Source organism: Micromys minutus (assembly GCF_963924665.1).
Source record: "Micromys minutus genome assembly, chromosome: 18".
Lineage (NCBI taxonomy): Eukaryota > Metazoa > Chordata > Mammalia > Rodentia > Muridae > Micromys > Micromys minutus.
In genome coordinates, this window is record NC_137953.1 from 24063693 (window position 1) to 24078382 (window position 14690).

Here is a 14690-nt window from a genome sequence, read left to right on the forward strand (position 1 = left end):
TAAGGGAAAAAGGTCAAGTAACATATAAAAACAGACCAATCAGACTCACACCCGAATTCTCAACAGAGACTATGAAAGCTAGAAGATCCTGGACAGACATCATGCACACCCTAAGAGAGCACAAGTGCCAGCCCAAGCTGCTATACCCAGCAAAACTATCAATCACCATCGATGAAGAGACGAAGATATTTCAAGTCAAATAAAAATTCACACAATATCTGACCACAAACCCAGCACTACAATGAATTATAGGTGGAAAACCCAATAAAATGAGGGAAAATACAGCCTAGTAAGAACAAGAAAACTCCTAAACAAGAAAACTAAAAGAAGAAAAAAACACAGACACAACTCAACCCAAAAAAAGCAATAATGGCAGGAAACAGAAACAACTATTTCTTGATATCTATTAACATAAATGGTCTCAACTCCCCAATAAAGAGACATAGACTATCAGACTGGATACATAAACAAAATCCAGCCTTTTGCTGCATACAGGAAACTCATCTCAGAGACAAAGACAGACAGTATCTCAGAGTAAAAGGGTGGGAAAAAAACTTCCAAGCAAACAGCTCCAAAAAGCAAGCTGGAGTGGCTATTCTAATATCGAATAAAGAATATTTCAAACCAAAAGTTATCAAAAAATATAAGGAAGGAACCTTTTTACTCATTACCGGGGAAATCTGTCAGGAGGAACTCTCAATCCTTAACATATATGCTCCAAATAAAAAATTACCCACATTCATGAAAGAAACCCTACTAAAGCTCAAAAAATACATTTCACCCCACACAATAATAGTGGGAGACTTTAATACCCCACTCTCACCAATGGACAGATCAGGGAAACAGAAACTGAACAAGGACACTGCTAAACTAGCAGAGACTTTGAACCAACTAGAATTAATAGATATATACAGAACATACTATCCCAAAGTAAAAGAATACACCTTCTTCTCAGCACCCCATGAAACCTTCTCGAAAATTGACCACATAATTGGACACAGAACGAGCCTCCATCGATATAAGAAGATTGAAATACTCCCATGCATCCTCTCAGATCACCATGGTCTACAGCTGGTCTTTAACAACAACAAAGACAACAAAAAGCCCACATACATATGGAAACTAAACAATGCTGTGTTAAAGGATTGCAGGGTCAAATAAGAAATAAAGAAAGAAATTAAGAATTTTCTAGAATTCAACGAAAACAAAAACACAACATACCCAAACCTGTGGGATGCAATGAAAGCAGTATTGAGAGGAAAACTCATAGCCCTAAGTGCTTAAAAAAAGAAACTGGAGAGAGCTAACATCAGCAACCTGACAGCACAGCTAAAAGCCCTAGAACAAAAGGAAGCAGATATACCCAAAAAGAGTAGACGGCAAGAAATAATCAAAATTAAGGCAAAAATAGACCAAATAGAAACAAAAAGAACCATTGAAAAAATCAACAAAACCAAGAGTTGGTTCTTTGAGAAAATCAACAAGATTGATAAACCCCTAGCCAGACTAACTAGATGGCAAAGAGAGAGTATCCAAATTAACAAAATCAGAAAGGAAAGTGAAGACATAACAACTGACACTGTGGAAATTCAAGAAATCATCAGATCCTACTACAAAAACTTATACTCCACAAAATTGGAAAATCTGGAGGAAATGGTCGTTTCCCTAGATAGATACAAGGTCCCAAAGTTAAACCCGGACCAAGTAAACCATCTAAATAATACTATAACACCTAAAGAAATAAAAGAAGTCATCAAAAGCCTCCCAACCAAAAAAGCCCAGGCCCAGACAGGTTCAGTGCAGAATTTTATCAGACATTTATTGAGGATATAACACCGATATTCGCCAAACTATTCCAAAGATAGAATCAGATGGAATATTACCCAACTCATTTTTTGAGGCTACAGTAACCCTTGTACCTAAACCACACAAAGACCCTACAAGGAAAGAGAACTTCAGGCATATCTCACTTATGAACATTGATGGAAAAATACTCAACAAAATCCTTGCAAACCGAATCCAAGAACACATCATAACGATCATTCACCATGACCAAATAGGCTTCATCCCTGCGATGCAGGGATGGTTTAACATAAGGAAATCCATCAATGTAATCCACCATATAAACAAACTCAAAGACCAAAATCATATGGTCATCTCACTAGATGCTGAGAAAGCATTCGACAAAATTCAATACCCCGTCATGTTAAAAGTCCTGGAAAGAACAGGAATCCAAGGCCCATACTTAAACATAATAAAAGCAATATACAGCAAACCAATAGCCAACATCAAACTTAATGGCGAGAAACTTGAAGCAATCCCACTAAAATCAGGGACTCGACAAGGCTGCCCATTCTCCCCCTACCTATTCAACATAGTACTGGAAGTCCTGGCTGGAGCAATTAGACAGCAAAAGGAGATCAAGGAAATACAAACCGGAAAGGAAGAGATAAAAACATCACTCTTTGCCGATGACATGATAGTGTAGTTGAGTGACCCCAAAAATTCCACCAGAGAACTCCTACAGCTGATAAACAAGTTCAGCAAAGTGGCTGGATACAAAATTAACTCAAACAAATCAGTAGCCTTCCTGTACTCAAAGGACAAACATGTGGAGAAAGAAATTAGGGAAAAGGTACCCTTCACAATGGTCACAAAATCTATGAAATACCTTGGTGTGACTCTAACTAAGCAAGTGAAGGACCTGTATGAGAAGAACTTCAAACCTCTAAAGGAAGAAATTGAGGAGAATCTCAGAAAATGGAAAGATCTCCCATGCTCCTGGATTGGAAAAATCAACATCTTAAAAATGGCCATCCTACCAAAAGCAATCTACAGATTCAATGCACTCCCCATCAAAATTCCAACCCAGTTCTTCATGGAATTGGAAAGATCAATGTGCAATTTCATATGGAATAACAAAAGACCTAGAATAGTGAAATCCATCCTCAACAACAAAAAAAAACATCTGCGGGAATCACTATCCCTGACCTAAAGCTATATTACAAGGCAATTGTGCTGAAAACTGCATGGTACTGGTACAGAAATAGGCATGTTGATCAATGGAATAGTATAGAAGATCCAGAAATGAGCCCTCATATATATGGTCACCTGATTTTTAACAAAGGAGCAGTAAACATTCAATGGAAAAAGGACAGCCTGTTCAACAAATGTTGCTGGCCCAACTGGCACTCAGCATGCAAAAGGATGAAAATAGACCCATTCTTATCTCCTTGTACAAAGCTCAAGTGTAAGTGGATCAAAGATCTCCACATTAAAACAGATACACTGAAACTATTAGATGAGAAAGTAGGGAAAAACTTTGAACACATAGGTGCAGGAGAAAATCTCCTGAACAAAACACCAATGGCTCAAGCTCTAAGGTCAAAGATTAACAAATGGGACTTAATGAGATTGCAAAGTTTCTGTAAAGCTAAAGACATCCTCAAGGAAACAAAACGGCAACCAACAGAATGGGAAAAAGGTTTTTAACAACACCACATCAGATAGAGGCCTAATATCCAAGGTGTACAAGGAACTCAAAAAGCTAGACACCAGAGAATCAAATAACCCTATTAAAAAATGGGGTACAGAGCTAAACAAAACGTTTTTAGTTGAGGAACACCGAATGGCCGAGAAACACCTTAGGAAGTGCTCGACATCCTTAGCCATCAGGGAATTGCAAATCAAAACAACCCTGAGATTCCACCTCACACCAGTCAGATTGGCCAAGATCCAAAACTCAGATGACAGCAGATGCTGGCGAGGCTGTGGAGAAAGAATAACACTTCTCCACTGTTGGTGGGTTTGCAACCTAATACAACTACTCTGGAAATCTGTCTGGCGATACCTCAGAAAATTGGATATAGTACTACCTGAAGACCCAGCTATTCCACTTCTGGGCATATACCCCAGAGACACTTTAATACACAACAAAGATATATGCACCACAATTTTCATAGCAGCTCTATTTATAATAGCCAGAAGCTGGAAGGAACCCAGACGTCCTTCAGAAGATGAATGGATACAAAAATTGTGGTACATATACACAATGGAATACTACTCAGCCACCAGAAACAATGACTTAACCAAATTCTTAAGAAAGTGGCAGCATCTAGAGAATATCATCCTGAGTGTGATAACCCAGTCACAAAAGAACAGACATAATATGCAGTCACTGATAGTGGGATGCTAACCCCAGAGGCTTGCACTCCCCCAGAAACAACTCACAGACTATATGAAGTCCAAGAAATAAAGAAAACAAAAAAATATACATATATTTACAAAACAAGAAATTTTGATTATTTCCATGTTGCTTTTTGTTTTGCATGTACTTTAAGCTTTTTGTAACTATTAGGTTTTCTCTGCATACTGTCAAGCCCTTGAAAAAAATCAAGTACTGACTAAAAGAATATATTCACATGGTATTATGTAAAAATTATTTCAATGTCTGAGAAAACAGTACTGACAAAAATGTATATTTTTAAGCAATAAATGTTTAAAATCTGTACATTTATCTTTGTTTTGTAAAATAAAGTCGTTTAAAAAAAAAGAAATACTCACATGCATCCTCTCAGATCACCATGTTCAAAGGCTGGACTTTAACAACAAAACAGATAACAAAAAGCCCACGTACACATGGAAACTAAACAACGCTCTGTTAAATGATAGGAGGGTCAATGAAGAAGTAAAGAAACAAATTAAGGATTTTCTAGAATTCAATGGAAACCAAAACACAACATACCCAAACTTATGGGATGCAATGAAAGCAGTACTTAGAGGAAATCTCATAGGCCTGAGGTCTTCCAAAAAGAAACAGGAGAAAGCATACATCAGCAACATGAAAGCACATCAAAAATGTCTACAGCAAAAGGAAGCAGATACACCCAAGAGGAGTAGACGGCAAGAAATAATCAAAATCAGGGCAGAAATAGACCAAATAGAAACAAAAAGAACCATTGAAAGAATCAATAATATCAAGAGCTGGTTCTTTGTGAAAATCAACAAGATTGATAAACCCCTAGCCAGATTAACTAGAGGGCAAAGAGAGAGTATACAAATGAACAAAATCAGAAAGGAAAGTGGAGAAATAACAACTGAAACTGAGGAAATTCAAGAAATCATCAGTTCCTACTACAAAAGCCTATACTCCACAAAGTTGGAAAATCTGGAGGAAATAGATGAATTCCTAGACAGATACAAGATCCTAAAGTTAAACCAAAACCAGGTAAACCATCTAAATAATCCCATAACACCTGAAGAAATAGAAGAAGTCATCAAAATCTACCAACGAAAAAAAGCCCAGGTCCAGACTGGTTCAGAGCAGAATTTTATCGGACATTTATTCCGGACATAACAACAATACTCTCTATAATATTCCATAAGATATAATCAGATGGAATACTATCTAACTCTTTTTTTTTTTGAGGAAACAATAACCCTTATTCCTAAGCCACACAAAGACCCTACAAGGAAAGAAAACTTCACACCAATCTCACTTATGAACATTGATGCAAAAATACTCAACGAAATTCTTGCAAATCAAATCCAAGAACTCATCAAAATGATCATTCACCATGACCAAGTAGGCTTCATCCCTGTGATGCAGGGATGGTTTAATATAAGGAAATCCATAAATGTAATCCACCATATAGACTAACTCAAATAACAAATCACATGGTCATCTCACTCGATGCTGAGAAAGCATTTGACAAAATTCAACACCGCTTCATGTTAAAAGTTTTAGAAAGTACAAAAATCCAAGGTCCATACATAAACATAATAAAAGCAATATACAGCAAACCAACAGCCAACATCAAACTTAACAGTGGGACACTTGAAGTAATCCCACTAACATTAGGGACTCGACAAGGCTGCCCACTCTCCCTCTACCTATTCAACATAGTACTGGAAGTCCTGGCTGGAGCAATTAGACAGCAAAAGGAGATCAAGGGGATACAAATCAAAAAGGAAGAGATTAAAATATCACTCTTTTTGGATGACATAATAGTGTACTTAAGTGACCCCATAAATTGCACCAGTGAACTCCTACAGCTGATAAACAAGTTCAGCAAATGGTAGGATACAAAATTAACTCAAACAAATCAGTAGCTTTCCTATATTCAAAGGACAAACATGTGGAGAAAGAAATTAGGGAAAAGATATCCTTCAGAATAGTCACAAAATTAAGAAATATCTTGGTGTGACTCTAACAATGTAAGTGAAGGACATGTATGACAAGAACTTCAAACCTCTAAAGAAGGAAATCGAGAGAGACCTCAGAAAATGGAAAGATCTCTTATGCTCATGGATTGGAAGGATCAATATTTTAAAAATGGCCATACTACCAACAGCAATCTACAGATTCAATGCAATCCCCATCAAAATTCCAACCCAGTTCTTCATTGAGTTTGAAAGATCAATGTGCAATTTCATCTGGAATAACAAAAGACCTAGAATACCGAAATCCATCCTCAACAACAAGGAAACATCTGTCTGAATCACTATCCCTGACCTCAACCTATATTTCAAGGCAATTGTGCTGAAAACTGCATGGTACTGGTACAGAAATAGGCAAGTGGATCAATGGAATAGAATAGAAGATCCAGAAATGAGCCCTCACATATATGGTCACCTGATTTTTGACAAAGGAGCTGTAAATGTTCAATGAAAAAAGGACAGCCTATTCAACAAATGGTGCTGGTCCAACTGGCACTCAGCATGGAAAATAACAAAAAAAAAAAAAAAAAAAAAAAACAACTTTCTTATCTCCTTGTACAAAGCTCAGTGTAAGTGGATCATAGATCTCCACATTAAACCAGATACACTGAAACTCTTAGATAGAAAGTAGGGAAGAACTTAGAACACATAGGAACGGGTGAAAACTTTCTGAACAAAACACCAATGGCTCAAGCTCCAAGGTCAAAGATTAACAAATGGGACTTGATGAGACTGCAAATTTTCTGTAAGGCTAAAGACATTGTCAAGCAAAAAAAATGGCAAGCAACAGAATATAAAAAGATCTTTACCCACTTCACATCAGATAGAGGCCTCATATCCAAAGTATACAAATAAATCAAAAAGGTAGACACCAGAGAATCAATCAACCCTATTAAAAATGGGGTACAGAGCTAAACAAAACATTTTCATTTGAGGAATGTCGAATGGTTGAGAAACATATAAGGAAGTGCTAGACATCCTTAGCCATCAGGGAAATGCAACTCAAAACAACCCTGAGATTCTACCTCACACCATTCAGTTTGGCCAAGATCCAAAATTCAGATGACAGAAGATGCTGGCAAGGATGTGGAGAAACAGGAACACTTCTCCATTGTTGGTGGAGTTGTAAACTAATACAACCACTCTGGAAATCACTCTGTCAATTCCTCAGAAAATTGGAAATAGTACTAACTGAAGATCAAGCTATTCCACTTCTGGACATATACCCCAGTGACTGTCGAATATACAATGAAGACCCATGCACAATAATGTTCATAGCAGATCTATTTATAATAGCCAGAAGCTGGAAAGAACACAAATGTCCTTCAATAGATGAATGTATAAAAATTGTGGTACATTTACACATTGGAGTACTACTCAGCCATCAGAAACAATGACTTAACCAAATTATTAAGAAAATGGCTGCATCTATAGAATATCATCCTGAGTGAGATAACCCATTCACAAAGGAACAGTTAATATGCAGTCAGTGATAATGGAATACTAACCCCAGAAAGCTCTGAACACTTCAGAAACAACTCACAGAATGTGTGAAGTTCAAGAAAAATGAAAAGAAAAGAAAAAACCATAATGGGCAACTCGTAAACACCAAGAAAACTTTTACTAATTCCAGGTTACATCTGTTTTACATGTACTTTATGCTCATTGTAACTAGTAAGACCTTAAAACACACTATCAATCCTTTGGAAAAAAAACACAAGCACTGACAAAAATGTTTCCATTTACTTTTACACAAAAATTTTTAAAATTTTTCATTTATCTTTGTTTTTTAAAATAAAATTGTTCAAAAAAAAAAAACCAAAAAAATTAAAATGGAGTAACACAAAGAACATGGATTTAGATGAAAGACAGTAAGAACTTGAGGACTAAATGGAGGGAAAACTCTAATCAGAATATATTTATGAAAAATTTCTAAAAAAAAGAAGAGCATACTTGTTATATAGTATGTAATGGGTGAACACTATTCATTATGGGACAGAAGAGGAAGAGATAGAAGCGTTCTGTCTGACAAGCTCCTTTTAGGTAAGAGCTTATTTGGTAGGCTCCAGGTACAGAAGAGACACACTCTCTCAGAGCATGAAGTAAATGGCTTCTCAAGAATAACAGCCAAGGTTGTCTCCTGTCTACCAGGTGTACATGAATATACCTCTTTTTATTTGCACATATACACAAGCATACACATATCAAAAATACACATTGAACAAATGTATCTGTGTATAAATATTTTTATTTAGCAAAAATATTTCAATAATATGGATTAAATGAAATGCAAGTAAACACACATAAGAAAGCTTAATAGAAGATTGTAACTGTGTTTAAAAATGGAAAATCTAAATTTGTATTAACTTCATTATCTAGTGAAACATAAGATAATAAGCAGAATTAAACTCTGACTTTAAGAAATATTTATGAATAAGTAAATATTAAAATGGTTTCAAGAAAAAGCTTACCAGGTAAGTACCAGTGCAGAGCTTCTTTCAAATAACCTTGGTTTCAAGGAACCATGTAAAATAAAATAAAATAAATAAAAAAAATAATTCATTTGGAAAGAACTATTTATGCCATACAATGAACTCAGTAGCATATGTTGCAGAAAATAGCATTCTATCAATGGAAAAAGAAGGCTTTGGTCCATTGAAGGTATATTTCCCAGTTTAGGGGAATGCCAATGCACTGAGGTGTAGAGGGTTGATGGGAGAGGGAGCACTTCATGGAGTCAAGGGGTGGGAGAATACAGATGAGAGTAGGAGAAAGGGGCTAATATTTGAATTGCAAATTTAAAAAGTTTATATTACTTGGCATCTGTAAAATGTTTGCAGTACTTGGCATCTGTAATGTCAAAAGAATATATATATATATCCACAAACTTTAATTGAATCATATGAAGAATGTCACTTTGAACAACTGAAGTTTACAAAGTATCTGTAATTTAGAAAAGGTACAATACTTGTACATAAAAATAAGTAAATCAATGTTAAAGAAAGAAAAAGAATCATATCTTAGAAAATCTGGTGGCCCTTGGAGTGCAAGTTTTTCATCATGCTGATTATTCTCTTATCAGATGTGATTTGTATCAAAGGAGTAACTGTGGGATAGGCATACATTACAAACTTCTGAACAGTCAGGATGACTGGTTCATATGTCCATAACAAGATTGAGGTGAATGAGATGATGAAGTCCACCCAGTACATGACCACAAAGAACACTACCATCAACAAGATATAATGAGTGGCCCTTTTCTCAGGGGATGATCTCAGGTGGCTGATGCTATGAAGATGCTTGCATTGCCTTTGATGTCTGCACAAGATAATCACCATGTATACACTTGTGGACAGCATAACTCCTATGAGAATTACATCCCTGAACATTGTTACTGTTATGTTTAGTCCCCTGACAATGTAGTTTATGGAGAAGAGTAAGCAAGATTTAGTGACCTTCATCTGGTGGGTTACATTCACATTTCTAAAACCAAAAACATAGAAGATAAACCTACTACTGAATGACAAATTGAAAGACCAAATAAAGAAAAAAGCATAGATTATGTGTGTTTTTACTTTCTGCTTAAATTTTGCCAGCCATGAAGTACTGGGACTGATAGTTATAGTCTGGAACACACTCAGGAGGCAGGTGATGCAGACAGAGAGGCCTCTCATCACTCTGTGTATGTAAAATGTTGTCTTACATTTGATGTCATTCCCAAATTTTAGTGACTCTAATACATTTGCAAGCAAACTATCCTCTTCAGTGAGAATCATCATTATGTGAACAAAGGTCAACTGACAGGAGATAAGGTCCATTGGCTTAGGTCTGTGACCTAGGATTACAGAAATATAGAAGAAAATGAGAAACATATTGGCTAGCACTCCAAGTCCAGCTTGCATATAAAGAACAATCTCTAATGATGACATAAGTGGAGAGTATATTCATCTTAACAGTGTAGCAGAAGTCAATTTCATATATCTGAAAAAAAAAGAGTGTCTATGTGAAACTTGAGATCCATTGGACATTTTGTTTATACCATTATTCAATTTTTCTTTAATAATTCTTCATTAATCTGTTTATTCTACATTTGATATTCTAGAGTGAACATCATAGCTTACATTTCTATATTCTATCCATGATTCTGATGGATATAAAAATCATAGATAACAAATGTCTACATTGTCATATCTGAATGGAATGAAAACTTTGTCTCATGATCATTAGTAGAATGCCTTAGAAATCCAATTCTACATGTTTCAATTGTCTCATTGGATAGTGAACTCCTAAAAGCAGAGTAATGAATACCGAATATTAATAACTTCTAGGTAACTCAACAAAATGCAGTTGATCTGGTGAAAAAAATCACAAAATATATTAACAACATCATTTAATTCTATCTCACATTTTACAATGATAGAATGCTCTTTTTCTACTATATGTTTTGACTCATAACTTGATTTTTACTTTTAATGGATACTATTTTTTATTATTATGATTCCTTGTCCCTTTATTTAAAGAATAGGGATACATTTACAGATTTTTAAAGGCATTTTGGAATAAAATTATATGAATAATTTTGACAGTACATAACTCTTTTAGAGGTTTGATAGCATGCATATAAATCCAATTAGTTACCATAAGCATGAAGTACAGGTAGGACAGAATGTAAAATTGAAACAGATTACTTGTTGGGATTAGATTAAGCAGAATGATCTGTGAATTACAAAAATTGCCACAAGGCTAGTATCTTAGCTCTTGGACTACTAATGATTTGAGGTCCAGGTATACCACACACTGAGAGGGTGCTATGAAAAAGAAGAAATAAGGCTTTCTCTATTTTTTTCTGCATTTGTTTTTCTTGAGCTTCATATAGAATGTGAGTTGTTTCTGGGGTGTTTAGAGCATTCTGGGATTAGTATCCAAATATCAGTAAGTGCATATTATGTCTGTTCTTTTGTGACTGGATTTCCTCACTCAGGATGATATTCTCTAGATGCATCCAGTTTCATAGGAATTTGATAAAGTCATTGTTTCTGTTATATGAATAGTACACCATTATGTAGATATACCACAATTTTTGTATCAATTCATCTACTGAAGTACATCTGTGTTCTTTCCAGCTACTGGCCATTATAACTAGGACTGCTATGAATATTGTGGTGCATGTATCTTTGTTGTTGGTTGGAGCATCTCTAGGGTATAGACCCAGAAGTGGGAATAAATGGGTCTTCAATTACAACTATGTACATTTTTCTGAACAACCACCAGACTGATTAAGAGAGTGGTTGTACAAGTTTACAACACCACCAACAGTGGAGAAGTGATCCAATTTCTCTGCATCCTCGCCAGCATCTGCTGTCATGTGAATTATTATCTTAGTCATTCTGACTGGTGTGAGATATAATCTCAGGGTTGTTTTGATTTGCATTTCCCTGATGACTAAGGAAGTCAAGCGCTTCCTTAGATGCTTCTCAGCCATTTGATATTTCTCAATTGAGAACTTTTTGTTTAGCTCTGTACCTGATTTTTTAATTGGATTGTTTGATTCACTGATGTCAAAATTCTTGAGTTCTTGTGTACCTTGGATATTAGGCCTTTATTAGATGTGGGGTTGGTAAAGATCTTTTTCGAATTAGTTGACTGCCTTTTTGTTTTCTTGTCAGTGTCCTTAGCCTTACAAAAAGTTTGCAATCTCATTAAGTCCCTTTTGTTAATCTTTGACCTTAGTGCATGAGCCATTGGTGTTCTGTTTAGGAAATTTTCCCCTGTGCCTAAGTGTTCTAAAGTTTTCACTACTTTCTCCTCTAATAGTTTCAGTGTACCTGGTTAAATGTGAAGATCTTTGATCTACTTGCACTTGAGCTTTAAACAAGGAGATAAGAAAGTGTCTATTTTCATTTTCCTGTATGAGGAATGCCAGTTGGAATAACAACAGTTGTTTAAGAGGCTGTCCTTTTTCCATTGAATGATTAGAGCACTTTGGTCTCAAATCAAGTCTCCATATATCTGAGGGTTCATTTCTGGATCTTTTATTCTATTCTACTGATCAACATGCCTATCTCCAGAGCACTACCATGCAGTTTTTAGCACAATTGACTTATAATAAATCTTGAGGTAAAGGATGGTGATTCCTGATAATGTTTTCTTTTTGTTGAGGACAGTACAGATTTCCCTATTCCAAGTTTTTTGTTATTTGAGATGAAATTGCACATTGCTCTTTCTAACTCTATGAAGAATTGGCTTGGAGTTTTGTTGGGGAATGCATTGAATCTATAGATTGCTTTTGATAAGATTGCCATTTATACAATGATCATTCTTCCAATTTATGAGCATGGGAGATCTTTCCATTCTCTGAGATATTACTTGATTTCCTTCTTCAGAGTTTTGAACTTCTTGTCTTATAATTCCTTCACATGCTTAAGAAGGGTCACACCAATGTATTTCATATTGTTTGTGACTATTGTGAAGGGTGTCTTTTTCCTAGTTTCTATCACCGCATGTTTGTCTTTTGAGTAGATCAAGGCTACTAATTTGTTTGAGTTAATTTTATATCCAGCCACTATGCTGAAATTTTTTATAAGCTGTAGAAATTCTCTGGTGGAATTTTTGGGGCCACTTAAGTACACTATCATGTCATCTGCAAACAGTGATGTTTTTACTTCTTCCTTTCCAGTTTTTACCCATTTGATTTCCTGTAGCTGTCTAATTGCTCTGGACGTGACTTTCAGTACTATGTTGAATAGGTAGTGGGAGAGTGGGCAGCCTTTTCAAGTCCCTTGTTTTAGTGGGATGGCTCCAATTTTTCACCATTAATTTTCTGTTGGCTATTGGTTTGCTGTATATAGCTTTTATTATGTTTAGATATGGGCCTTGTTTTTTTGTTTTTCCAAGCCTTTTAACATGAAGGGTTATTGAATTTTGTCAAATGCTTTCTCAGTATCTAGTGAGATTACCTTGCATATTTTTCTTTGAGTTTGTTTATATGATGGATTACATTGATAGATTTCCATATATTAAAAAATCCCTACACCCCAGGGATGAAGCCTACTAGATCATGGTGAATGATCATTTTGATGTGTTTCTGGATTGGTTTGGCAAAGATTTTTTTGAGCATTTTTGCATTGATGTTCATAAGTGACATTGGTCTGAAGTTCTCTTTCCTTGTAGGGTCTTTGTGTAGTTTAGGAATGAGGGTTACTGTGGCCTCAAAAATGAGTTAGGTAGCATTTGTGGAATAATTTGGAGAGTATTGATATTAGGTCATTAATAAATGTCTAATAGAACTCTGCACTGAAGCCATCTGGACCTGGGCTTTTTTTGGTAAGGAGGCTTTTGATGACTTCTTCTATCTCTTTAGGTGTTATGGGATTATTTAGATGGTTTACCTGGTCCTGGTTTAACTTTAGTATCTGGTATCTGTCTAGAAATTCATCAATTTCCTCCAGATTTTCCAGCTTTGTTGAGTATAGACTATTATAGTAGGATCTGATGATTTCTTGAATTTCCTCCTTTTCAGTTGTTATGTCTCCACTTTCCTTTCTAATTTTGTTAACTTGGATACTCTCTTTTTAGCCTCTATGAGTCTTGCTAAATTTTATCATTATTGTTAATTTTCAGGAAGAACCAGCTAGACTTTTTGTTGATTCTTTGAATGGTTCTTTTTGTTCCTATTTGGTCAATGTCTGCTCTGAGTTTGATGATTTCTTCTGGTCTACTCCTCTTGGGTGTATCTGCTTTCTTTTGTTATAGAGCTTTCAACTATGCAGTCAAGTTGGTAGCATATGCTCTCCTTAATTTCTTTATGGAATCTCTCAGACCTATGAGTTTTCATCTCAGTACTGCTTTCATTGCATCCCATAGTTTTGGGTATGTTGTGTATTCATTTTCATTAAATTTCTTCTTTGATCATGCTATCATTTAATAGAGCATTGTTTAGTTTCTATTTGTATATGGACATTTTGTTGTCTTTGTTGTTATTAAAGACCAACCTTAGACCATGGTGATCTGATAGGATGCATGGGAGTATTTAAATCCTCTTATATCTATTGAGATTTGTTCTGTGACTGATTACATGTTCAATATTGGAGAAGGTGCCATGAGTTTCAGATCAGGTGTATTCTTTTGTTTTAGGAATAAATGTTCTGTAGACATCTATTAATTCCAATTGGTTCATAACCTCTGTTAGTTTCACTGGGTCCTTCTTCAGTTTCTGTTTCAATGATCTGTCCATTGATGAGAGTGTGGTGTTTAGGTCTCCCATTATTATTTTGTGGGGCACAATGTATTTTATGAGTTTTAATAGGCTTTGTTCTATGAATATGGGTGCTCTTGTATTTGGAGCATATATATTAACAATTTATACTGATAAATTTTACCTATAATGAGTAAAAAGTGTGGTTTGTTATTTTTTTGATAACTTTTGGTTGAAAATCTATCTTATTCCATTTTAGAATGGCTACTCTAGCTTG

The 14690-nt window shown here is 35.4% G+C and overlaps 1 protein-coding gene across 1 annotated transcript; it reads right to left on the reverse strand.

The window, feature by feature from the left end:
* Nucleotides 1–9239: 9239 nt before the first annotated feature.
* LOC308432440 (vomeronasal type-1 receptor 90-like) lies at nt 9240–10148 on the reverse strand (the record flags this gene model as incomplete). Its single annotated transcript, XM_080932177.1, has 1 exon — nt 9240–10148. One exon carries the CDS (start codon nt 10146–10148, stop codon nt 9240–9242), a length of 909 nt encoding a protein of 302 aa, XP_080788303.1.
* Between the last annotated feature and the right edge of the window lie 4542 nt (nt 10149–14690).